Raw genomic sequence first — 26749 nt, 5'->3', positions numbered from 1 at the left:
TAAATGAGCATTGATAAAAAAGTATAGAGTTTCAGATATGTAGGATGAATAAATTCTGGAGATCTAACGTACAGCATGGTGACTATAGTTAGTAGTAATGTATTATATATTTAAAATTTGCTGAGACTAGATTTTAATTGTTTCACAAATGAAAAGATAACTATGTGGGATAATGGATATGTTAATATTAGCTTGATTGTGGTAATAATTTCAGTGTATACACATACCAAAATATCACACTGTATACCTTAAATATTTTTTACTCATCAGTTATTACTCAATAAAGCTAGAGAGGGTGGGGTTGAGAGTCTAGGACGGTATTCCAGGGACAGAGTGAGACTTTAGCTTCTTGTATGAAATAGGCAGTTGAACACATATATGTTCTTACATGGGGGTAAGATCACTTCTCACTCTAAGGTTCATTACTATAACTGTGTTCAATGGTTAATTGTAAGAACAAATAGAGCTATAAATACAGCTTCCTGAAAGTTTTTTTTTTTTTTTCCAGTTCAATGGGATTGGATTTATATAGCAGGGCTATATTATTACAGGGAAGAAATGAGATGCAAGTTTGAAATAATTCTCAGGATTATTCTGATTCCAAATAAAATATATTTAAAGGAACATGGGACATTTATAACTCAATTATTTTTATTTCTCTATGCTGAAACAACTAGTGTTTAATTATGAAGATGTCTTAATAATCTCATGGAGAACACTAAGCAAGAGGATCATAAATTATTCTAAATCTAATTTTGATAGGCAAACATAATGAAAAAATTTAGGTTCTGTTTTTAAATTATTAAGCAAAGATGAGTTTTAGATAATTAAAATAAAGTTATAATATGCATTTTAAGAAATTATACAGAAGAGTAATTGACAGTCTGGGTTGCAACTATAGACCTGGAAAATATATAGTCAACAGTATCTCCTTGTAGGAACTGTTTAAATTGTTATTATTCCTACAATAGTAGTAAAGTTTTGTATACATTGTGATCACGATAAGTCAGGTCATGAATGAGCTTGTTTACTATTGTGTGAAAGATTATTAAGACTATCCCAAAACTCAAGAGGTTCTAATGAGACTGGTAAAATTATCTGGACATTCTCATAAGATCCTTCTGACTCTTCAGATACATTATCATGGTCTCTTCAAAATTTTCATTCAGCAAATATGCATTATATCTGGTATCTCAGAATCGTTTACATTAAAAGTGTTATAGTTTGTAATTCTGATTACTCCAATTCCCCTTCTTCAGGATTGTTTCAGAGCAAGTCTGCAGCCTGGATCCATGTATAAGGTCAATTCATCAGTGGTGTCTGAGTTTGTATTACTGGGACTCTCTAGTTCTCAGGAGCTCCAGCTCTTCTTTTTCGTGTTCTTCTCTGTGTTGTATATGGTCATTGTGCTGGGAAATCTTCTCATTATCCTCACAGTGACTTCTGACAGCAGCCTGCACTCTCCCATGTACTTTCTCTTGGGAAACCTTTCCTTTGTGGACATCTGTCAGGCTTCCTTTGCTACTCCTAAGATGATTGCTGATTTTCTGAGTGAACACAAGACCATCTCCTTCAGTGGCTGCATAGCTCAGATTTTCTTCATTCACCTTTTCACTGGAGGGGAGATGATGCTACTTGTCTCCATGGCCTATGACAGATACGTAGCCATATGCAAACCCCTGCACTATGTCATCATCATGAGACGAAGGACGTGCACTGTTCTGGTAATGATCTCCTGGGCTGTGGGCTTGGTGCACACACTAAGCTAGTTGTCATTTACTGTGAATCTGCCTTTTTGTGGGCCCAATGTAGTAGACAGCTTTTTCTGTGACCTCCCTCGAGTGACCAAACTTGCCTGCCTGGACTCTTACATCACTGAAATACTAATTGTAGTCAATAGCGGAATCCTTTCCTTAAGCACTTTCTCACTCTTGGTCAGCTCTTATATCATTATTCTCATCACTGTCTGGTTTAAGTCTTCTGCTGCAATGGCCAAAGCATTTTCTACTCTGGCTGCCCATATTACTGTAGTAATATTATTCTTTGGACCTTGCATATTCATCTACGTGTGGCCCTTTACCAGCTACCCTGTGGATAAAGTTCTTGCCATATTTTATACCATTTTCACTCCCATTCTAAACCCCATTATTTATACATTAAGGAACAGAGATATGAAGATTGCCTTCAGGAAAATTATGATCCATTATTCAAGGGCCAAGAAAATTTCTGAAAGGCCAGTAATAGTGAGGAATTCCCTTTATTAAGACTGCTGCTGCTGCTAAGTCGCTTCAGTCGTGTACGACTCTGTGCGATCCCAAAGACGGCAGCCCACCAGGCTCCCCTGTCCCTGGGACTCTCCAGGCAAGAAAACTGGAGTTGGCTGTCATTTCCTTCTCCATTATTAAGACTAAATTCATTCAAATTCCACAAATCAATAGTCTGTTTATAAATATTTTCAACATGCTGCGTGGTACATCTTAACTCTGGTGAAAGTAATGAAGAAGATGATTTAGAGAATATTTAGTGGATATTAAGTTTTTTCCCAGATATCATCTTAGCAAAAGTTACATATCCAAGAATGTGAAAAAAAATATCATGACTACTGGTTCTGGAGATAAGTTACGGGATGGCTGTATATAGATAGCAAAAATGCTTTGCTGCTGCTGCTGCTAAGTAGCTTCAGTCGTGTCTGACTCTGTGCGACCCCATAGACGGCAGAGCACCAGGCTCCCCCATCCCTGGGATTCTCCAGGCAAGAACACTGGAGTGGGTTGCCATTTCCTTCTCCAATATAGATGTTTTAGTTATAGGTAAATATAAGTAGGATGGGAAAAAAGAATGAGTAGCTGATTCTTTGGCGGGGATAACTTTAGACACTTAAAAAAATCTTATGTTTCCTAATTTACATGCCTAAGAATCAATATAGGCAAATAGTATTCAAGAATTTGAAACTGAATTTTCCCATAATAGCAGGGTATACTATTTTCCCAGTATCCCAGGATAGCAGCTTCACTGATTTAAGATAAGTGCATAAAATTAAGTGAAGATTCTTCAGTTATGAAATTTCTCCTCCAATATCAATTATGCCTATCCCATATTATTTTCCAATAATTAACAGTGCTTTAAAATATGGAAATAAATATAATTGGAAGTTTACTTTTCAAATATATAGTGGGCTTTCTCTGATCAGTTAAGGAAATGCCAGTTTCCTCTGAAATTACGAGTTGTAGAGGAGAGTCTTTAAAGCTGACCAATTCAACACTGACTTTTCAGTCTGTTCTATAAAGAGCTGTGCAGCACTCTTTGTATGTGGGCCAAATACAAAGTTCTTTGTTATAATGATCAATGTTAAACATACATCCTGGTTAGCAATCAGGACCCCACAAACGGATCTCTACCCTGGACTCTGGGGACAGTTAGGGAAATTATTACTGTTGATTAGACGTTCTAAGTTTACTTTCCAAAATCTCTCAATTCATACAAGGCAAATAGATTATGTAAATATTAGTCTCTCTTTTATTCTAAGAATGAAAACTCTAATTTTGCACTTTATTGTTTGCCTTTTTTATTTATTGTTGCACTTTATTGTTCAGTTATACACTGTAATGTGAAGGCAGTTGGTTTTTAGTTTGGGTAAGTTGATTTGGTAGGTAATTTTTGACATTGAAATCTATATGCCATATATAATATTGAATTAATCTTAAATTTGTATTTTAATGGACTTCTTGAAATAAAATGCTAAATATTAAGAAACAGCCTGAATTCCCAGAGTTAATTTCACAGAAGAAGAAATGTTCGTGTCAGAGGACTCCAAATTTTGAATTTTTCCACATGGCCTCACTTACATTGTATACAAATGAACAAAGTATCTTTACAAGGTCTCTCTCAAGGAGCTATAAAGTGCTACCTATATCTCAACTAAGCTTTTGCAAAGAATGTCTGGAAATCCAGCAATTTTTCTTGTAGTAGAGAAAAACACATTTTGTTCTTAATTCTTTATGTAATCTCTTTACGAGCTGCATATTCAAGGTCCTACCTTTAAATGTTGATGAAGTTGACAACTTTCTTAGCAGTAGATACAATTTCAGGTAAGTTAGAAGGATTTCCAGCCAATGTGTGCCAAGAAAAAGAGCAGTGGTCACAGTTATGTCTGGTGTTTCCTTTCATCAAAAAAGGTAATAAGAAAGGTTAGAAGAAAATTACAAGTATTCCTTTAATAAAAAGTATATTTTTCCTCCCTGAAGGAGGGCATGGAAACCCACTCCAGTATCCTTGCCTGGAGAATCCCATGGACAGAGGAGCTTGGTGGGCTACAGTCCATAGGGTTGCAAAGAGTTGGACACTACTGGAACGACTTAGCATACATATTTTTTCCTTAGTGCATTTCCTTTTTTTTAAAAAAATATGTATTTTTGATGTGAACCATTTTTAAAGTTTTTAAAAATGCCAGGAAGTCCCTCCTTTGTCCATTTCTTGACAAGGAAACTATATCAGTTAACAGTTTAGCAGGAGAAAATCAAACAAAATTTAGTAACATACATACATGTGAGAGACCAGGAAAACTGGGTAACTCACCAAAATGGCTACAACCTTCACCTATATACTGCCTGCAGCTAAAGAAAAAAGCGGATGTTGGGGATAGAGGTATGGTGAGAGGAAGGCAACTTACATGGAAATACAAAAGCAAATGTTTGGTAAATGAATATTTGCGGAGCTGTGCAGAGACAATGGGACACTGAGAAGAATCTTAACAGGCTTTGCTGTGTTCCTCCCTGCTATACACCTAGTTCATATTATAGTTATTAAGGAGACACCACTTCAGTCGTGTCTGACTTTGCAACCCTATGGACTCTAGCCCACCAGGCTCCTCTGTCCATGAGATTTTCCAGGCAAGAATACTGGAGTGGGTTGCTGTGCCCTTCTCCAGGGGATCTTCCCAACCCAGGAATGGAACCCATTCTTCCCAACCCAGGGATGGAAACTTGTCTCCTGCATTGGCAGGCGGGTTATTTACCACCAGCTGGGAAGCCCATCACGGAGAAGGCAATGGCACCCCACTCCAGTACTCTTGCCTGGAAAATCCCATTGACGGAGGAGCCTGGTGGGCTGAAGTCCATGGGGTCACTAAGAGTCGGACACAACTGAGTGACTTCACTTTCACTTTTCACTTTCATGCATTGGAGAAGGAAATGGAAACCCACTCCAGTGTTCATGTCTGGAGAATCCCAGGGACAGGGAAGTCTGGTGGGCTGCCTTCTATGGGGTCGCACAGAGTCAGACACGACTGAGGCGACTTAGCAGCAGCAGCAGCAGGGAAGCCCATCAAGGTAATAGCTCCCTTCCTAAAACAGATCCTGTCTACATTCTTTAGGAAGTTAAAGGGAAAGTCAAAGTTTCTTCCTGAGTCTTTGCATCTTACTTGTCTTCATTTCAAAATAATTCTCATGCCAAAGAAATATTTTGGGGTAGCAAATTGTGCTTCCCTACAGCTATTTTAATGATAATCTCTTTTTCTTTTCCTGCAAGCAAAAGAAACTATTTCTGACCATTCAAAGCACAAAGTTACTATCATAAGAAATTAGTATAAAGGAAAAAAAATGTTGCTTTTTGTATCAGCTCTAAAAGGATCAAACCCTTAACCACTGCAGTCACCTACTGACGGTGCACCCGAGAGGAATTCAGAATGGAGAAAAACTGGTAGCACTCTATGCTTTGGATGCCTGCCTCTAGATAGTTCATATGCCCTTTGAAGGACAATTTTTCAATGACCTCAGATTCTTGTATTTTTCCATACATAGAAAAGCACTAAAAGTATTAATTTGCTCAACTGTCTGTTCCTTTGGAATTAGCAGTTATCTGCTATTTTGTTTGACTACATGTTTTTCTCAGCAAAAAATTTGTATTCTGGCTCCTCCCTCACCTCTTCAAACAGTTCTTCAGAGTTCTTTTGAGAGACTGTCTCCTGGGCTGTTCTCCAGGCTTTTCTGGTGGCTCTGATGGTAAAGAATCAGCCTGCAATGCCGGAGCTTGTGGTTCGATTCCTGGGTTGGGAAGATCCCCTGGAGCAGTGCATGCAACCCACTCCAGTATTCTTCCCTGGAGAATCCCCATGGACAGAGGAGCCTGGTGGACTACAGTCCATGGAGTTGCAAAGAGCTGGACATTACTGAGCAACTAAGCAAAGCACTCCTGGGCTATAGTCTTCAGTTACGTCTCTGAATAAAATTTAACTCACAATATCTATGTTGTGCATTTTACTATTAGTCATTGTGTGGCCATATATATGTTTGGTTTGTAGAAATGTGCACATGATAATTTTACCAATCTTATATTTTCCCTGTCAGGTTTTTAATCTTATACTTATTCATCTATAAAAATAACATAATAATTTAATCATTGAATATATTCCACCACACTAAAATATTATATTTCTTTACTCTCAAATTTATGGATTTTTGGGTTGTTTCCAGTATCGATATCTTTGAATCTATGCTGCAATACATGCCATTGTTCTTGTGTCCTTAGGTATGTGCACATTTTACTCGAGTGTGATTACACACACACACTTAGCATATACACATGCAAAGTGATAGGAGAAATCTATTTCAATCTCGTTCTTTAAAGATGGCCATTTAAAACTTACATCTACATCACAACCTTTGGAAATATGAAAGAGATGGGAATACCAAACCACCTGATCTGCCTCTTGAGAAATTTGTATGCAGGTCAGGAAGCAACAGTTAGAACTGGACATGGAACAACAGACTGGTTCCAAATAAGAAAAGGAGTATGTCAAGGCTGTATACTGTCACCCTGCTTATTTAACTTATATGCAGAGTACATCATGAGAAACGCTGGACTGGAAGAAGCACAAGCTGGAATCAAAATTGCCAGGAGAAATATCAATAACCTCAGATATGCAGATGACACCACCCTTATGGCAGAAAGTGAAGAGGAACTCAAAAGCCTCTTGATGAAAGTGAAAGTGGAGAGTGAAAAAGTTGGCTTAAAGCTCAACATTCAGAAAAGGAAGATCATGGCATCTGGTCCCATCACTTCATGGGAAATAGATGGGGAAACAGTGGAAACAGTGTCAGACTTTATTTTGGGGGGCTCCAAAATCACTGCAGATGGTGACTGCAGCCATGAAATTAAAAGACGCTTACTCCTTGGAAGGAAAGTTATGGCCAACCTAGATAGCATATTGAAAAGCAGAGACACTACTTTGCCAACAAAGGTTTGTCTAGTCAATGCTACAGATTTTCCCTGTGGTCATGTATGGATGTGAGAGTTGGACTGTGAAGAAGGCTGAGCGCTGAAGAATTGATGCCTTTGAACTGTGGTGTTGGAGGAGACTCTTGAGAGTCCCTTGGACTGCAAGGAGATCCAACCAGTCCATTCTGAAGGAGATCAACCCTGGGATTTCTTTGGAAGGAATGATGCTAAAGCTGAAACTCCAGTACTTTGGCCACCTCATGAGACGAGTTGACTCATTGGAAAAGACTCTGATGCTGGGAGGGATTGGGGGCAGGAGGAGAAGGGGACGACAGAGGATGAGATGGCTGGATGGCATCACTGACTCGATGGACGTGAGTCTGGGTGAACTCCGGGAGTTGGTGATAGACAGGGAGGCCTGGCATGCTGCGATTCATAGGGTCGCAAAGAGTCAGACATGACTGAGCGACTGAACTGAACTGAACTGAATACGAAATATTATATGAAATATAGTTGAAAAGACTTGTCCACTAAAAAATATAGTCACAAACTGAAAGTAGAGAATTATTTTATTTGGTGGGAATGTTTAGAACGCCAAGCCTGGGAGACAGCATCTCAGTAGCTCTGAGATAACTTCTCCAAAGAGGCAGGAGAGGGAATCAGGCTATATACAAGTTTGCGACAAAGTGGGTAAGCAGTCTGAACATCAAAGACTATTGTTAAGTAGTAAGGAAAACCATCATGGGAAGATTCAAGGCTCAGGCTCACTGAATTCATTCCTTTCATATGCATCTCAGCTATCTAGGGCCAAATCCTGTTTCTAGATTGTTTACATCCTTAATTCCTTGTTCACCATATGGAGTGGCAGGTGTGGCAGATGCCTATTTCTTGCATCCCCCCAGCTCTTCAGCAATTGCCATGGGGGGTAGGCTGGTGGCATCTGCTGGATCACAGGCATTCTGCTCTGTTTTGGGGGACCTCATCCACATTTGGAGGCCAGAAATCGCTGATGACTCAACATTTCTTGTTTATTGATATGGCAGGAGATATTTTCATTTCACAGACAGTTGAAATATTTTGGGGGAGAAATAGATTTTCATGTAGAAGATATGAGGGTGCCTTAAAATATTTGAAGAGACATTATGTTTAAGTGGGAGCAGGTTTTCTTTATTAAACTACAGATGGTAGAACCAGTTAAGCACTCTAACAATAGACTAAGCTGTCCTGTGAAATAGTAGGCTCCTTGTGATTGGAGGAAACTACTCAGAGGCTGGGTGATCATTTATAGGACAGTATGATTGTTTTCTTGGGCTCCAAAATCAGTGCAGATGGTGACTGCAGCCATGAAATTAAAAGACACTTGCTCCTTGGAAGAAAAGTTATGACCAACCTAGACAACATATTAAAAAGCAGAGACATTACTTTGCCGACAAAGGTCTGTATAGCCAAAGCTATGGTTTTCCCAGTAGTCATGTATAGATGTGATAGTTGCACTATAAAGAAAGCTGAGTGCCAAAGAATTGATGCTTTTGAACTGTGATGTTGGAGAAGACTCTTTAGAGTTTCTTGGACAGCAAAGAGATCAAACCAGTCAATGCTAAAGGAAATCAGTCCTGATGCTGAAGCTGAAACTCCAATACTTTGGCCACCTGATGTGAAGAACTGACTCACTGGAAAAAGATCATGATCCCTGATGCTGGGAAAGACTGAGGGCAGGAAGAGAAGGGGACAAGAGAGGATGAGATGGTTGGATGGCATCACCGACTTGATGGACCTGAGTTTGAACAGGCTCCAGGAGTTTGTGATGGACAGGGAAGCCAGGCGTGCTGCAGTCCACGGGGTCACAAAGAGTCAGACATGACTGAGTGACTGAACTGAACTTGACTGATTGTTGTACTGATAGAAAGTTAGGAATTGAAAAATTACTTTGCTGACTAGGAATCAGTGATAAATAATCTTTTGCTTTCATACCAACTAGTTGGTAATAAACTTTTTTCCTTTCTTTTCCATTCCTGGAAAAATTATTTTGTAAAACATAATTACTCCCACTGTTGGATGACATCAGATCTCTAAAGGGTGATTTCTCACTTCCCCAAAGAAATCAGTTTCCTGGATTGAGGATGGAAAGCTTTATATTGCATTACCTTAGATATTATAATTGTATAGTCCAGGACAAGAGGAGCAGAGCCTTCACTACTTCAGGACAAGAACTGAGGGGTATGCTTTTGCACAGCTCAGCTCAGGGACAAGTTTAAATGCATCAAGTCAAGAGTATATTGCAAATATTTTTAATATGATGGGCAGCCAAGTTGATAATAATAGGATTAATATTTGATAAACAAAAGGAAGTATGATATAACCATTATCTGTCCCTTATATACCATTTTTTATGCTTTCTATTCAGAAGATAATAGGCCATTTGTTAAAACAATTATTTACTCTCACAATTTGCCTAGAATGAAGAAGGGGTAACTATATAATGGCCAGTAAGGGTATCCTTTACTGGTTTTGCTTTGCTGTCAGTCACGCAGCTGGAAAGTGACAAAAGTTAGTTGTTCCTTTTTTACTAACGGGTTCTACCTTAAATATTGAGAAGAAATGAGATATAACATCGACCCTAGTCTGTTCTACTTGGATTAAGAAATCATAGGAAACTAGGGTGGAGAAGATTTTGTAGTTGTTTTCTGTATTTTGAAAAATGAAATGACAAATCTTATCATCTATTAGATACTTTGTAGAAAATTTGGATATTTTCAGAAAAACTTTTTTAAAAGATGAGACGATCTTTAAAAATTGAATAAATACCACTAACTACAGGTTATTAACCATTCTGCTTTCCCTTCCTCCTCTTCCTTCTACTTTCCTCCTTCTCCTCTTCTGCTCCCCTTTTCTCCTCTTCCTCCTAATTATTTTCTTCTTATCTTCATCTCTCTCTGTCCCTTTCTCCCTCCCTCTCTCTTTAATGTTATTCCACTAAATTATCATGATATTTGTCAGGCTTTATCTAGGAGACTGAAAGTATGAAGTCCCTCATGGCCACAAATTTTATATGTTTAAAATTAATAACTGTAGCTTTGTAGGATCATTTTTAGTTTTGGAAATGGAATTTCTTTTCTTTCCCATGTTTGTTTGTCTTCTTCTCTGTATCGTTCATGTAAATACATGATAAGAAAAGCCAACACTGGCCCAAATCTTCCACAGGGAGATGAGAATCGCATAATGGAAGTTTGTAATGAGGTCAGGTCATGCCTTTTTAATCCGTTTCTATTCTTGAGTAACTTAAGTTTCTGATTCCCCTTAAAACTAGAGATTGTAACTCAAATGCACTGAGTAAAGTCCTTGAAAGGGTAGAATTTAGTGCCTCAAAAATCAGGTTATCATCACATAAATTAAAGCTTCTAACAGTCTAAGTATTTTAAATTGTTTAATTTATGGTTACTGTTCAGTCTTGCTTTTAAGCTTTTAAATATCTGTTGTATTAGTTATATCTTTCACTGAAGAATACAGGGTGTAGAACTTCAATCAATATAGTGACAAATTAATACCTATTGTGTTGTGCTGGGTACACAGGGCTAAAGCCAAAAATGTCTCCTGATCCACAAGAGATTGTGCAGGGTTTTCTTCCGGCATCAAGTGGCCACATGGTGCCCAATGTATTAAAGCAAAATGTCAAAAAACAATTTAGAGGCAATTAACATATTACTTAAATTTTCTCTTTCGAAAATCTATTATGTGTTCAAAATGCACCACATATAGTCATATAAAATATTTCCAAAAGAACAGACAGATTTTGACAAATCCAGGTGTGTCAGGCATGTTTTGGAAGAGACAAAAGGCAGAGTTGGAAGAGATTGAAGACACATACGTGACTCATTCACCTTTGGTCTTTATGTAACAGAAGGTGAACTCTGATTATTGTTCAAAGGATGAAAGGAATGTTCTTGATTTTCACAGAAACTTTCAGAGTATTACCATTGCCTCTTCTTTCCACATTGTCACAAATTGCTTCCATTAAGCTTCCTAAAGCACTGTCAAACACTTTGTGATTCTCAGTTTTGAGAACATTAGTGTAATCCACTGGCATTATATTCAAGGCTACTTGCATCCATGATTTGCTCCTAACCTACCATTACCAACTTCATTTTGACTGTTCCTTAGCACACCCTCCTCCAGCCAAGCCACAGAACTCATGGCTCTCTGAGTATGCCTTTCATGTTTTCACTTTTGTAGCTTTAGTCCTGCTATTCCCCATGCTTAAAATAGCCGTTTCCTTCAGTTTTGGCTAGCAAATCACAAGCTTTTAAATAGTAAAATGATACATATCCCATGATATGTTACCTTACCACTTTGGCATAGTTTATTTCATTTTGCTAGTATCTATGGTATTATTTTATCAGTTATTGTTTGCTTGTTTCTGATTTTATATTCTTATTTTTAATATGAATATCTTATCTCTCTATGATAGAATCTATATCTAATTATCTTTATTTCTCACTTCTACTTTCCACAGCAGTTATAGACGTTAAATACTAGTTCATTGACTATTTACATAGTCTCATTAAATTAACTTTTAATTAAAAACTTATCATATTTCTTTTGTATATATACTAGATACAGTGTCAATCATTGTGACATTTTCCTGATTTTCTTTTACTTAGGTAACAGTGGATTGGATACATGGCTCACACAAATGAATCAATGGTATCTGAGTTTGTGCTTCTGGGACTCTCTAATTCTTGGGAACTTCAGCTTTTCTTTTTTGCCATCTTCTCGATAGTGTATATGACATCAGTTCTGGGCAACATCATGATTATTGTAATTGTTTCCTCTGACTCCCATTTGAACTCTCCTATGTACTTCTTGGTCAGTAACCTTTCTTTCATTGATATCTGCCAATCTAACTTTGCCACCCCCAAGATGCTTGTGGACTTCTTTGTGGAACACAAAACTATCTCCTTTGAGGGTTGCATGGCCCAAATATTCCTTCTTCACAGTTTCGTTGGGAGTGAGATGATGTTGCTTGTAGCTATGGCATACGACAGATTTATAGCCATTTGTAAGCCTCTACACTATAGCACAATTTTGAATCGAAGACTATGCATAATTTTTGTGTTTATTTCCTGGGCTGTGGGTATTCTTCATTCTGTGAGCCACTTGGCTTTTACTGTGGATCTGCCATTCTGTGGCCCCAATGAGGTAGACAGCTTCTTTTGTGACCTTCCCCTGGTGATAGAGTTGGCTTGCATGGATACTTACGAGATGGAAATTATGACCCTAACTAACAGTGGCCTGATATCACTGAGCTGTTTTCTGGCTTTAGTCATTTCCTACACTGTCATTCTGATCACTGTCCATCACCGTTCCTCCAGTGGATCATCCAAGGCACTTTCTACAGTAACTGCCCATATCACTGTGGTGATTCTTTTCTTCGGGCCTTGCATTTATTTTTATATATGGCCTTTTAGCAGACTTTCTCTGGATAAGTTCCTTTCTGTGTTCTACACTGTTTGTACACCCCTGTTGAATCCCATCATCTACTCTCTGAGAAATGAAGATGTTAAATCAGCCATGAGAAAATTGAGAAACCGTCATGTGAGCTTCTCGAAAAACTAGGGAACACCATGAAGGAACATAAATATGCAATGGAAATGAAGAGCCCCTACTGGATCACAGCATCAAGCCAATTATTTTTGCTAATGACAGGGGTTATTGAATTACAGAATTAATTTTTTTCCCAACTGCAAAGGAATTACATAAAACCAGTTCCTGGTTTGCTATTTAATTTTAACCAGTTTTTCATAGTTTGTAATTCTAAAGTACTAATTCTCTTGAAAATATTTAGTAACCTTTCAAAATATTTTATAAATAATTTAGAGATTCTAATCTACAAAAACAGCTATTCATGTTACCAAATTTGTGATTCTCTTCAATTGAACTTGTGTAATTTTTATGCCTTGCAATCAAAACATACAAGTAAATTATGTTTCTGTTAGGCTCTATCAACTTATTCATAATATTTTTTTCTATAAATTGACATGGTGGAAAAATATTGTTTTAAAACTTAGATTTCACCTCACTTGTATACATTTGTTTCATGTTTTTTAGCTTATCTTTTCCTCATGTATTGAAAATTTTTGGTTATTTATAGTTTTTCCTATCTGCTGCTGCTGCTAAGTTGCTTCAGTCGTGTCTGACTCTGTGTGACCCCAGAGACAGCAGCCCAACAGGCTCCTCCATCCCTGGGATTCTCCAGGCAAGAACACTGGAGTGGGTTGCCATTTCCTCCTCCAATGCATGAAAGTGAAAAGTGAAAGTGAAGTCGCTCAGTCGTGTCCGACTCCTAGTGACCCCATGGACTGCAGCCTACCAGGCTCCTCCTGCTATGTCCCAATAAAATTTTTCTGTTTTTTTCTAGATTATTGATATACATTTCTATTCATTACAAAACCTTTTCTAAATATTTGGTGCTATCAGCAGCATACATATCTATTTCCCTAGCTTATTTATTTTTAAGTAGTTATAATGAGTTCTACATTAGTCATAAAAAATTGCAAATATCTTTGAAATTGTCTGCAAATACATCAGATATAGAATATTTAAATCCACAGAAAAAGTCAATTCCATATGTACCTAAAACATACAAATGCACAAAAATGACAAAATTTTTTTGAAATTGAGGATCAAGTCTGAGATCTCTTCTTTCATATTTCTTGGAAAACAGAAGAGAGAAAGTAAAATTCTTGTACTTGTAATAATGTTTCGCATGCATCCTAAGCCGCTTCAGTCATGTCTGACTTTTTGTGACACTCTGGACTGTGGCTTGCCAGGCTCCTCTGTCCATGGGATTCTCCAGACAAGAATATTGGAGTGGGCTGCCATGCCCTTCTCCAGGGAATCTTTCTGACCCAGCGATTGAACCCAGATCTCTTATTATCTCCTGCACTGGCAATTAGGTTCTTTACCACTAGCACCACTTGGTAATAATGGTTTTAAAATCTGTGCTGGAGAAGACTCTTGAGAGTCCTTGGACAGCAAGGAGATCAAACCAGTCAATCCTAAAGGAAATCAGTCCTGAATATTCATTGGAAGGACTGATGCTGAAGCTGAAGCTCCAATACTTTGGCCACCTGATGTGAAGCACCACCTCATTTGAAAAAGACCCTGCTGCTGGGCAAGATTGAGGGCAAGAGGAGAAGAGGACGACAGAGGATGAGATGATTGGATGGCATCACCGACTCAATGGACATGAGTTTGAGCTAACTCTGGGAGATAGTGAAGGACAGGGGAGCTTGGCATGCTGTAGTCTATGTGGTCCCAAGTAGTCAGATGCGACTTAGCGACTGAACAACAAATTATTGTTTCATTCTCTGGCCAAAGATTTCTTATGTACTTCTCCCTTTGCCTTATGAAAAAGGCCTTATAACAAAAAGACTAAATGTATTCTACAAAGAAAAAAGAGTCACTTAACAGAAAATAGAAAGCCTGCAATTGTCATCACCTTGGGTTCAGTATTTTAATTAAATTTTAAGACATAACTTAGTGACTATGTATTTAGATATTAACTCTGCATGATAAATCAGAGCCAGCTGAGTCTTAGATATAGTCTTTTAGAACCATGATACTTATTATTAGCTAAGGATTTTTGGAACTTTAGACTTCAGGTCAAATTCATTTGTACAACATCAAACATGGTAATGTTCCTTTAACATGACTTTTTTTAAAACAAATTTTATATAGTGCCAAAACATTTAAAATATGTAATAAACATTAATGCATTCATGATATTGTTGGTAGTATTTTTTTGCCTTTTAACTCTGACTTGCAAGTGAAAATGGAGAGTTGACAATAGTACCCTTGAAAACCTCTCATTTAGCTGCTCTGATCCTCAGTAATCAAATATTGAGGTAGAGGAGGGGTAGGTGACACAAGGGAAAATGGAGGTGAGGGAGAACAGTAGGAGAAAGAGGGAAATTAGAATTTGTGAGTGGCCATTTGATTTGGCCAGTTCCTTGTACTACCAGAGACACATTCTTCCATTTTCTAATCATTGTTGGGTCTACTTGGGACTTTAGTGATTGGGCACAACCTATCACATTGAGTTTGATAAAAAAAACTCAAAAGTCAAAAAGTTAAAAAAAAAAAAAGTTGGCAAATATGACTACATTAATTTCCACAAAAGTTTTAGTTTCTTTTTTTTTCTTTTTTAAAAATTCTATCACAAATAAAGTCAAAATAAAAATTAGGTGACAAGCAGTATTATCCACAGGGGTAATATCTTTAATTTGTAAAGAGGTTTTATAAGTCAGTAAGCAAGTACCCATGGCATCCAGTCCCATCACTTCATGGCAAATAAAGGGGGAAACAATGGAAACAGTGAGAGACTTCATTTTTTTGGACTCCAAAATTACTGCAGATGGTGACTACAGTCATGAAATTTAAAGACGCTTGCTCCTTGGAAGAAAAGCTATGACAAACATAGACAGTATATTAGAAAGCAGAGATATTACTTTACCAACAAAGGTCCATCTAGTCAAACCTATGGTTTTTCCAGTAGTCATGTATGGATATGAGAGTGGGACTATAAAGAAAGCTGAGTGATGAAGAATTGATGCTTTTGAACTGTAGTGTTGGAGAAGACTCTTGAGAGTCCTTTGGACTGCAAGGAGATCCAACGAGTCCATCCTAAAGGAAATCAGTCTTAAATATTCATTGGAAGGACTGAGGCTGAAGCTAAAGCTCCAGTACTTTGACCACCTGATGCGAAGAACTGACTCATTTGAAAAGACCCTGATGCTGGGAAAGACCGAAGGCAAGAGGAGAAGGGGATGACAGAGGATGAGATATTTGCATGGCATCACTGGCTCAATGGACATGAATTTTTGCCATAGCTTGCAGTTGCAATATGTCTGCTATTCCTGAATAAAATCATTTTTCTGGTTAAGGTAACTGCCTGCTTTATGTTAAAGGTTGGCATGACTTATGGTTTTATTTTATTTTTAAAGATTAAACTCAGCCATTAAAAAGAATACATTTGAATCAGTTCTAATGAGGTGGATGAAACTGGAGCCTATTATACAGAGTGAAGTAAGCCAGAAGGAAAAACACCAATACAGTATACTAACGCATATATATGGAATTTAGAAAGATGGTAACAATAACCCTGTGTACAAGACAGCAAAAGAGACACTGATGTATAGAACAGTCTTATGGACTCTATGGGAGAGGGAGAGGGTGGGAAGATTTGGGAGAATGACATTGAAACATGTAAAATATCATGTAAGAAACGAGTTGCCAGTCCAGGTTCGATGCACGATACTGGATGCTTGGGGCTAGTGCACTGGGATGACCCAGAGGGATGGTATGGGGAGGGAGGAGGGAGGAGGGTTCAGGATGGGGAACACAGGTATACCTGTGGCGGATTCATTTTGATATTTGGCAAAATTAATACAATTATGTAAAGTTTATTCTAAAAATGAGATATTGCTTATATTGATTTCTTATGTGGCTATCTATCATCTTTGTATTGAAGAAGAAAATTGCAATAAGTTAACATTGATGAATGTTAGGAATAAACTTTCAAACCATAAAAAAAAAAAAAAAGTTTAAAAATAAAATAAAATTTAAAAAAAAAAGAAAAAAAAAGATTAAACTGGAGGAATCAATTGGAAAAAGTCAGGATGGGGAACAAATGTATACCTGTGGCAGATTCATTTCGATATTTGGTGAAACTAATACAATATTGTAAAGTTTAAAAAAAAAATAAAATAAAAAAACAGAAAACTAAAAAAAATGGTAAAAGTTGAGATCATCATCAGATCTTGAAACTTTTGAGGAGAAAAATGATAATGGTTTAGACAGGGGAGTTAAAATGAATATAATTTAGTAAACTGGGAATATTTTGGAAGAATACAAAGTAGTATGTAGGAAAAAAACTAAGGAAAAAGAAGGAACTAAGTTTCTGGCTGAAATGCTGGGACAAAAGAAATGCCATTAGCTGGGGATGGGGCAGAGTGAAGGGGGAATAGGTTTGCAAACAGAAGAACTGAAATATCTGTGAAGTATTAAAGAGAAAGATATCAAGAAGGAAGCTGGTCTATCAGTAGAGAATTCAGAGAAACCTGGGCTTCTTTATTAGCTCACCAAGTTTCCCTTTCTAGCTGTCACCTGCTCTTCTCTGTAGATGTCAGTCCTTTCACTGCTCTGAGATCTCTTTCCACAAAATCCAAAAGCAAACTACATGCATATCTAAGCAGTTTCACCCACTGTATGCCCAAATGAACTTTCTGATTCTAGTGTATGGTTAAGTAATGAGCAAAGACAATTAAAATATTGGATTTTGAGGGGTAGCTTATTATAAGGTATGGAGTTTGAAAAACTTCATCATAGATATTTCCATAAAAAGAAAAAAGCAAAGGATTAAAGAAAAGATTCTAATTCTCTTAGGCCCATTGCCTGATTTATATTTCTTATAATACATATTCCTGCTCTGGGCATTTGGGCTAGTGTTTACCGCCTTAGTCACTTTAAACAAAAGGAAAAAAGGCACATGGAGGGAGACAGCTTGTTAAACAAGAGTAACCGGTGTTGCAAACTCCTAGGTCACTACATTTCCCTCTTGTGATATGTACTTTGCTTTCAATTATAGACAAATAACTTACATGTTTTTATCATCTCATTTTTGAGAAAAACAACTCAAAGTGTGTTAATAATTCCCACAGCAAGATGACCTCACTTAATAAAGGAAGTTTTTTTAATGGGCTATTGCAGTCCATGGGATTGGTTATCTGAGATTTGGGGGCATGTAGTATATGGGCTCTTGTGACTCAATGTTTTTTTTAAAAAGCCAATAGATTTTGGAGGTTTCTTTTCTTCAACCTATTATTGCTCCCTTGTGATTTCTCTCAAAACTGGCACGCAGAATTTAATCACATGAAGCAAAAAATTAAATATAGATATTAACATTCAGAGTTAAAGGGATTCTGGGCTAAAGTAATTATAGAATTGAGATGACAAGATTCTGTAATAGCCTATATTGGACAAGAATCTGAAAAAGAATGGATATATGTATATGTAGAATTGAATCACTTTGCTATACACCTGAAACTAACACAATATTGTAAGTCAACTATACTCCAATATAAAAGAGTTAAATTAAAAAAATAACTTGGAGTTTGTATATGAGATTCTAAAATCTGAAATAAAACATTAGACTTATCTGATTATTGTCACTGCTAACATGTTGATGGACTAAAGCACCCAGGTGAAGGTAAGCATATTGCTAAATTATTTTGAAAAAATAGATATGGTGATAGAGAATAGAATGGGGCAAAAAGTTGTCATTTTAATAACCCAATAGATTTTGCATTTATCACTTTGAAAACTCTTGTCAAGCCTTGTATATACATTGATACACTATAGGAAGATGTTTTAAAAAGCATAAGATTCTATGAATAATACAAAAAAGTACTTAGTAATTTTTATATTTTAAAATGCTCTCAATATGTGGATGTCTTACCTTGAATAGATACTACAGTGTATCTCATGTAGCTGTCATTGACTGTGATGACAGACACAGAAACATTTTCCCAGATTCTGAGATCTGGCCAGAAGCTTCATTTCAAGGGTTCTTACAAGAAATCACAGATCATTTCAATTTTATTTTGAATGACACAATTATCACCATGCATTTATATAAAAATATAAATTGCTTTTCAAATTCTGTATATAGAAGTATATGTATAGAATTTGGAATGCAATTTTATATCAAACAAAAAAGACTAGGTTTTTAGTGTGTGTCCATATTTTAAGACTGAATTTACAGCTTTCTAAAATTGTTTAAGCCTATGAGGCAGAATATTGTTCAAAAAAGTCGATTATGCCAATTTCATAGTAAGGTTAAAAGCTAAGTTTCCATTATTTAATTTCTAATAAACCAGCCCAAATTATACTGATGTTTTTCAAGAGAATGCTTATTTCACATAAACAATTTGTTGCATATGTTTGCTGTTCCTTTTGTCTGAAGTAGATTTCCTCAAGGCTTGCTCTTCATTTTCTTTAGTTGCTGCTGAAATGTAACCTGCCCAGTGAGGCTTTTATGACCACTTGGTTAGTCCATATTCCTTTGCCCTGTTTTATTTTCTCTGGAACACTTATTACTAAATGACATAATATATATTTTATCTCCATTTCCTGTGTCAGTCCCATCATTTCTTTAGGATATAACCAAATGAAGATGGGGCATATTCCGCCCCCCCTCTTTTTTTCCCATTGCTTTGCCTCCAGAGCCCATAAGGTTGTATGCTGCAGAGCAGACAATTTGTATTATTTGTTGAGTTAATTAATATATAAATTATGTTTTCAGTTGACTTTGGAAAAACACTTTTGTTATTGTGATAAACTCATCAGAGAAAGAAGAGATTAAAAAATGACCAGCAAAGATAAGTGGTACAAATATGTTTAAATAACAAACATATCATAGTAATTAAATTACATTCAGTTCCATCTTTGAAGTGCTTTGAAGGTCTGATTAAATAATATTATATTCAACTGCTGTGAAGAGGAGATCATATGGAGAGAAAGAGTGATTGAAAAGAACATATGCTTCTGAATTCTAGGAAGATATTTTGACTACTAAATCATGTAAAACTCAAATTGTTTTAATATAGAAAAGTGAAAGTAATTTGTCACTCATAGTAGTTTAAGTTGCTACAAATTAACTTCTCTCTCTTATTATCACTGCAGATTTTCTCAAATGCATGGACACATCTCACTTATTTCTCCAATGTCATTGCTAAAGTAACTGGTCTGATTTTCATCTCTTTGCACTTGGCCTAAATTTCTTGTCCCTCCAAGATTCTGTAAAAGGCATCAGATTAATCTTTTGAATTTGTAATCTGAATGTGTAAGTATGGTACATGGGACTTTCAAAGTGCTATTGAGATCTTGCACACTTCTATAAAAAGTGTATTCGTATATAATATCAAATCAAATTTTCCCTTCCTTCCATATTGACTTATCTATTAGATAAATCTATTATCTCTGTCCATCTTTTATCTAGCCAATCCATAAATGCAAAAGTAAATGACAATTTGTATAGTTACATAACACAAGGAAAATATAAATTCCTAGAAATAATATGATATCCTTATTATTAAATAATTAATAAATTAATAAATAATTATTTTTCTTCCCCTTAGCTAACTTGAGCAGCCCAGATTCATTTAATGGATGGAGCAATAAGTCAGTGGTTACTGAATTCATTTTGTTGGGCCTGTCTAGCTCTCGGGAACTCCAGCTGTTCCTTTTCTTTATCTTCTCTGTGTTTTATGGTGCTGCAGTGTTGGGAAACAGTCTTATCATTCTCACAGTAATTACAGACTCTCGATTGCATTCTCCGATGTACTTTCTTCTTAGCAATCTCTCCTTCATTGATGTGTGTCAGGCTACATTTGCCACTCCCAAGATGATTTCGGATTTCCTCAGTGAACACAAGACCATCACTTTCAAGGGATGCATGTCACAGATTTTTTTCTTGCATGTTTTTGGGGGCAGTGAAATGGTACTTCTTGTTGCCATGGCCTATGATAGGTATATCGCTATATGCAAACCTCTGCATTACATGACCATCATGAGCCGAAGAGCGTGCACTGTCCTGGTGGGGGTCTCCTGGGCCGTTGGCATCTTGCATTCAGCCAGTCACCTGGTATTCACAATAGATCTTCCTTTCTGTGGACCCAACAAGGTAGACAATTTCTTTTGTGATCTCCCCCTCGTGATTAAACTTGCCTGCTTGGACACCTATGTTTTAGAGATCCTGGTGCTCACAAATAGTGGCCTGTTGTCACTTATCTGTTTTCTCCTTTTGCTCATTTCTTACACTATCATCCTTGCTACTGTCCATCGCCAAGCCTCTGGTGGGACATCCAGGGCACTTTCCACTCTCTCTGCCCACATTACTGTTGTAGTTCTGTTCTTTGGCCCATTAATCTTCATCTATATTTGGCCCTTTGAAAGCTTCACAATTGATAAATTTATCTCTGTGTTTTTTACTGTATTCACTCCTCTTCTTAACCCTATGATTTACACTCTAAGGAATAAAGATGTAAAGGAAGCCATGAAGAAACTAAGGAACCAACATGTGGGTTCCAAGGAAGCCTGTTAGACAACTGTGATGAAGCAACACAAGTCCTTTCTTGTTCTTTGTAATGCCCATGTATAGTTGTTATTATTGTGTCTCTATCATAATTAGTCTTTCCGGTTATAGGACCTGAATTGGTCACTCTAAAGTTGGCAAATGCAATGCAGAACCTCATATTATGTTACCAGTTTTAATATTCTGTGGCTTACTTCATCTTCCCTGAAATAGTAACTGTGCTGTGCTGTGCTTAGTTGCTCAATCGTATCTGACTCTTTGTGACCCCATAGACTGTAGCCTGCCAGGCTTCTCTGATTCTCCAGGCCAGAATACTGGAGTGGGTTGTCATGCCCTTCTTCAGGGGATCTTCCCAGCCCAGGTATTGAACTCAGGCCTCCCACATTGCAGGCAGATTCTTTACTGTCTGAGCCACGAGGGAAGTCCCAAAATAGTAATTACATGTATTAAAATTTATAATTTCCCTTATATAGGTCTTGTTAAAAAATCTTGCACACATCTAACTTGACTGGAGTAGCATAGAAAGCAATTTAGTGCTAAAAACAGAAACTGCTTTGACATTACAGGCTAAATGAAAACTACTTTCATAAGTTATAGTTCATAATTATTTCAGCTAATAACTTGATTCCTATAAGTAGTTGCAAATATTCGACATTCATAAATAAGGCAATACAGTTCATAAATTTTAAATTATATTTATTACTTATGTTAAATTTTAAATACCCCAAATACTATAGTATCAATGATAGGACTGAGTTTTGACACTCTGATTTTGAAACAAATAACATATCAAGAGCATCACCAAGGCCATAATTCAAACTATAAGAGTAGTCTTATGCTTTCTGGGACAACAGTCATAGCACTTTACAGATTTTATTTATATCATGGATAATAAACCTACCAGCTAAAAATGATTATAGGATATCTAAATAGACAGTGATGTTTAATTAATGTGAGAGTTTAAATTTCAAAGTGGTCACAGAAAGCACTGCTGCTGCTGCTAAGTCGCTTCAGTCGTGTCCGACTCTGTGCGACCCCATAGACGGCAGCCCATCAGGCTTCCCGTCTGTGGGATTCTCCAGGCAAGAACACTGGAGTGGGTTGCCACTTCCTTCTCCAATGCATGAAAGTGAAAAGTGAAAGTTAAGTCGCTCAGTCACGTCCAACTCTTAGCGACCCCATGGACTGCAGCCTACCAGGCTCCTCTGTCCATGGGATTTTCCAGGCAAAATTACTGGAGTGGGGTGCCATTCACATATTAGTAATTATGAAATTTATCTCATACTTTAAAAAAAAATTTAAGTGAAATTTCAGAAACATCTCACCAGATCAGGGAATGACTAGGATAAAGAAGGTGAGCACAATTGATTCAGCCCCTTATTAGTCACAGATCTATCACTGTTATCACCACATCACTGATTCACGCCAGCCACACCACTGATTCATGCCAGGAGGTGTTTATTCTGTTTGAAAGTGAAAGTGAAGTCACTCAGTCGTGTCCGACTCTTTGCGACCCCGTGGCTTGTAGCCTACCAGGCTTCCTCTGTCCATGGGGCTCTCCAGGCAAGAATACTGGAGTGGGTTACCATTTCCTTCTCCGGGGGATCTTCCCGACCCAGGGATTGAACCCAGGTCTCCCGCATTGGAGGCAGACGCTTTAACCTCTGAGCCACCAGGGAAGCCCTATTTTGTTTGTGTTAGCTTTAAATCCAAATGTCATTTTTTAACTGAAGATGTAATTGTGTATTTGTTTTTATTACTTAGATTGTAAGACAATTACTTTTCTGTCTATTACCATATTTATCAGTATACAAAAAGTTTAACATGCAAGCACATTCAGTAAGTGCCATAAGAAGGATATAATATTCAAAACAGTGATTTTCAGGTAAGTTATATTGTTGTTTGATACACATGAGGCATTTGAGTGATGAAATTGGAAGGTAGTGGAAAACTAGATTGTTCTTACCTCAGTCATATCTTTGATACATTGTACCGTGCCGCAATCTGATCTCTTTATCATATTTGTTGTCCACATGTGAGAGTGTGAGTTTACTTCATTGGATATCACGTTAATAAATTTAAATTTATTAAAAACATGCTGTATGAATATTATGCAAATGAGAGATGACAGGTTTTACAAAAGAGGCAAAGCCATAGTTCCATGGTCAGTAAAAGATTTCAAATGAAGTCAAGATATCTATTAAAAAGTTCATTACTAGATAATAAAGGCAAGTAAAGGATATAATAGACATTATAAACATATGTTTAAAATGGTATGTTATAAACATATGCAGTGTTAATAATCTCAGTGTGCTAATGTTCAGCTTTGTTCAATTCAATGCAGCTCAATACTTTTCAGCATTTTTAAACTTAATTTATGCAGATGTTGTGGGCAGAGGAGACTAAGAAAGAACTCTGGCCTCATATAAATGACTGAATATTAAGGAAATAAAGACTCACAGAACTTACTCTGTATTCGAATTGCAGAAGGGCTTCCCTGGTGGCTCAGAGGTTAAAGCGTCTGCCTGCAACGTGGGAGATCTGGGTTCGATCCCAGGGTTGGGAAGATCCCCTGTAGAAGGAAATGGCAATCCACTCCAGTACTCTTGCCCGGAGAATCCCATGGGCAGAGGGCTCGGTAGGTCCACGGGGTCGCAAAGAGTCGGGCACGACTGAGTGACTTCACTTCACTTCATGACCAGCAGAGCACATTTTGCTGGCCAACCATCAGAAAACCTCATAATTGATACCAATTTAATGAATTGCCCTAGTGCAAGTTTTCGGAGAAGGCAATGGCACCCCACTCCAGTACTCTTGCCTGGAGGGTCCCATGTATGGAGGAGCCTGGTGGACTGCAGTCCATGGGGTCGCTGAGAGTCGGACACGACTGAGCGACTTCACTTTCACTTTTCACGCATTGGAGGAGGAAATGGCAACCCACTCCAGTGTTCTTGCCTGGAGAGTCCCAGGGACGGGGGAGCCTGGTGGGCTGCAGTCCATGGGGTCACACAGAGTGGGACACGACTGAAGTGACTTAGCAGTAGCAGTAGCAGTGCAAGTTTTGGCCCACAGACTTATAGACCCAGAAATGCCAATCTGTTGATAATTGCAAGAAACTTGGGGGAATTTGTCAAGTTCCACTGAAATTGTAATTATAAAACAAATCAAATAGTCACAGCATTGTGATTAGAATAGATATCAGATTATTAGTGCTTTTGGTGAACCTGGGCTTCCCTGGTGGCTCAGAGGTTAAAGCGTCTGCCTCCAATGCAGGAGACTCGGGTTCGATCCCTGGGTCGGGAAGATCCCCTGGAGAAGGAAATGGCACCCACTCCAATACTCTTGCCTGGAGAATCCCATGGACAGAGAAGCCTGGTAGGCTAAAGTCCACGGGGTCGAAAAGAGTCGGACACGACTGAGTGACTTCGCTTTCACTTTTGGTGAACCTATATTGGTTACTTGATTGACATAAGATCATCATACCCTGATAACCCGACAGGGAAACACCACCTGAACAATGTTGGGGTGGGCAGTGTTCTGATTTGCCTTGGTGACTCCCTCTCTTATTTTCCAATACATTCAGGGCTGCATATAGTCTTTTTCAGGGTGTGTTAATACCTCTCACCAGATTAAAATCAAAATTTTCTGGCCTAAGAGTCACTGTAATTGAATTGAAGAGAATTGACATATGTTATATCCATTATGTATGCTTATAAAACCTAATTCTCAAATGACAACCATATTTTCCTATTTCTAAACACTCAAACAATCAATCTATTAGGTAGTAAAAATATATTTTAAAACAAGAGAGAAGTGTTATGTTCTTAAAATTTGGAAATGTGGAAGTTCTATTTAGTGAAACATTACTGATAAATTTTTAGAAAGCAATCTGGTATATTTATCAAAATATGTCTATATTCATAACTTAATAAATTTATCTAGGCATCTTCTATCTTGAGTAATTAAACTTCCAATTCTCAAGCACAAAATTAAATATTTATAAACATTATACATTATGGACTCTAGAAAATAGAGTCCCCATTAAGAAAGCTAGTCATAAAGAAAAAACAAATTTTGACTCCTTTCATGCAAGAATGCCATTGAAGACAGAGATTGATATTTATTCCTCTTTCTGGAAGAATATTCCTCCACCCAATGGAACCAGAATAAACTTCATTCTAAAATTTGACAAGCATCATTATAAGGGAATATTTTAAGCCAATTTCACTTAAAAACAAGTATAAAAATTTCCTTTAAAAATAGCAATACAAATTCAAGAATATATAAAAACAGGTAGCAAAAGTGATGATCTAGTTAAGATATCCAGAAATATAATATGGTTTGAAATTTGACTATCATTCAATGTAATTCACTGTACTAACAAAATACAAGAAAATAAACATATGATTATCTCAATACATGGGAAAAGTCTTTAATAACAGTCATTGTTGAAAAACAAAACTTTCATTAACTAAGAAAAAATATCTATGGCTGAAAACTTCAATATGAGGCACAAAGAACATGATAGTACCTATAAATAGCTTTGTTATCTACTAAACTGAAATGCTAGTTCAGAAAACAAAACAATATCAACAAAATTAAAAAAATTTTATAAACAGGAAGTAGAAGGAGGTGGGATTCACAGCAATTTGAATTCAGATAAACTTTAGAGGTTAACTAAGTGAGTAGTTAACAAAAAAATCACCCTAAAACATTTAGAAACTGCAACCTGGAGAACTTTACACTATGTGCAATAAACCAGACACAGAAGAATAAATATTATGTGGTATCACTTATACAAGAAATCTAAAATAGTCAAAATCATAGAAAATCTCATAGAAGCAGAGAGTAGCAGTTGCCTGAGGCAGAGAAAAGCAAGGAGATACTAGTTTAGACAAAGTAGTTTCTATTATAAGATAAAAAGCTCTGGAGTTCTAATATTCATCAAGGTGACTATAGTAAACAATACTGTATTTTACACTTGAAATTTGTTTAGAGAGTATATCTTATGCTGAATGTTATTACAAAAGAAGCAATACAATAAAAAAGAAACTTTTAGAGGTAGCAGATATGTTTGTGACACACATTGTGGTGAGAATCTCACAAGTGTATAATTATCTTCAGTTCAGTTCAGTTGCTCAGTCATGTCTGACTCTTTGTGACCCTATGAATCGCAGCACTCCAGGCCTCCCTGTCCACCACCAACTCCCGGACTTCACTCAGACTCACGTCCATTGAGTCAGTAATGCCATCCAGCCATCTCATCCTCTGTCGTCCCCTTCTCCTCCTGCCCCCAATCCCTCCCAGCATCAGGGTCTTTTCCAATGAGTCAACTCCCCACATGAGGTGGCCAAAGTATTGAAGTTTCAGCTTCAGCATCAG

General features: G+C 37.1%; 3 protein-coding genes across 3 annotated transcripts; all 3 read left to right on the top strand.

Moving 5' to 3' along the window:
- Positions 1–1292: 1292 nt before the first annotated feature.
- Positions 1293–2264, top strand: LOC102271209 (olfactory receptor 4K5). Its single transcript, XM_005908850.2, is given in 1 exon segment — positions 1293–2264. A coding segment is annotated over 1 exon segment (972 nt).
- A 9628-nt stretch (positions 2265–11892) lies between these two features.
- LOC102270921 (olfactory receptor 4K1) lies at positions 11893–12828 on the top strand. Its single transcript, XM_005908849.2, has one exon. The coding sequence runs from the start codon at positions 11893–11895 to the stop codon at positions 12826–12828; it is 936 nt and encodes a 311-aa protein (XP_005908911.2).
- Positions 12829–16605: 3777 nt separating this feature from the next.
- Positions 16606–21376, top strand: LOC102278859 (olfactory receptor 4K1). Its single transcript, XM_070378564.1, has 2 exons — positions 16606–16618; positions 20412–21376. The coding sequence occupies exons 1-2, from the start codon at positions 16606–16608 to the stop codon at positions 21374–21376; spliced, it is 978 nt and encodes a 325-aa protein (XP_070234665.1).
- The last annotated feature ends 5373 nt before the right edge of the window (positions 21377–26749 follow it).

Source organism: Bos mutus, chromosome 10 (genome assembly GCF_027580195.1).
Source record: "Bos mutus isolate GX-2022 chromosome 10, NWIPB_WYAK_1.1, whole genome shotgun sequence".
NCBI classification, from domain to species: Eukaryota; Metazoa; Chordata; class Mammalia; order Artiodactyla; family Bovidae; genus Bos; species Bos mutus.
Note: the sequence above shows the minus strand (reverse complement) of the source record. Positions and strands in the feature narration are given on the sequence as shown.

What these genes read in the sequence shown, in the direction of transcription:
- LOC102270921 (XM_005908849.2), top strand. Translation starts at nt 11,893, where the DNA reads ATGGCTCACACAAATGAATCAATGGTATCTGAGTTTGTGCTTCTGGGA.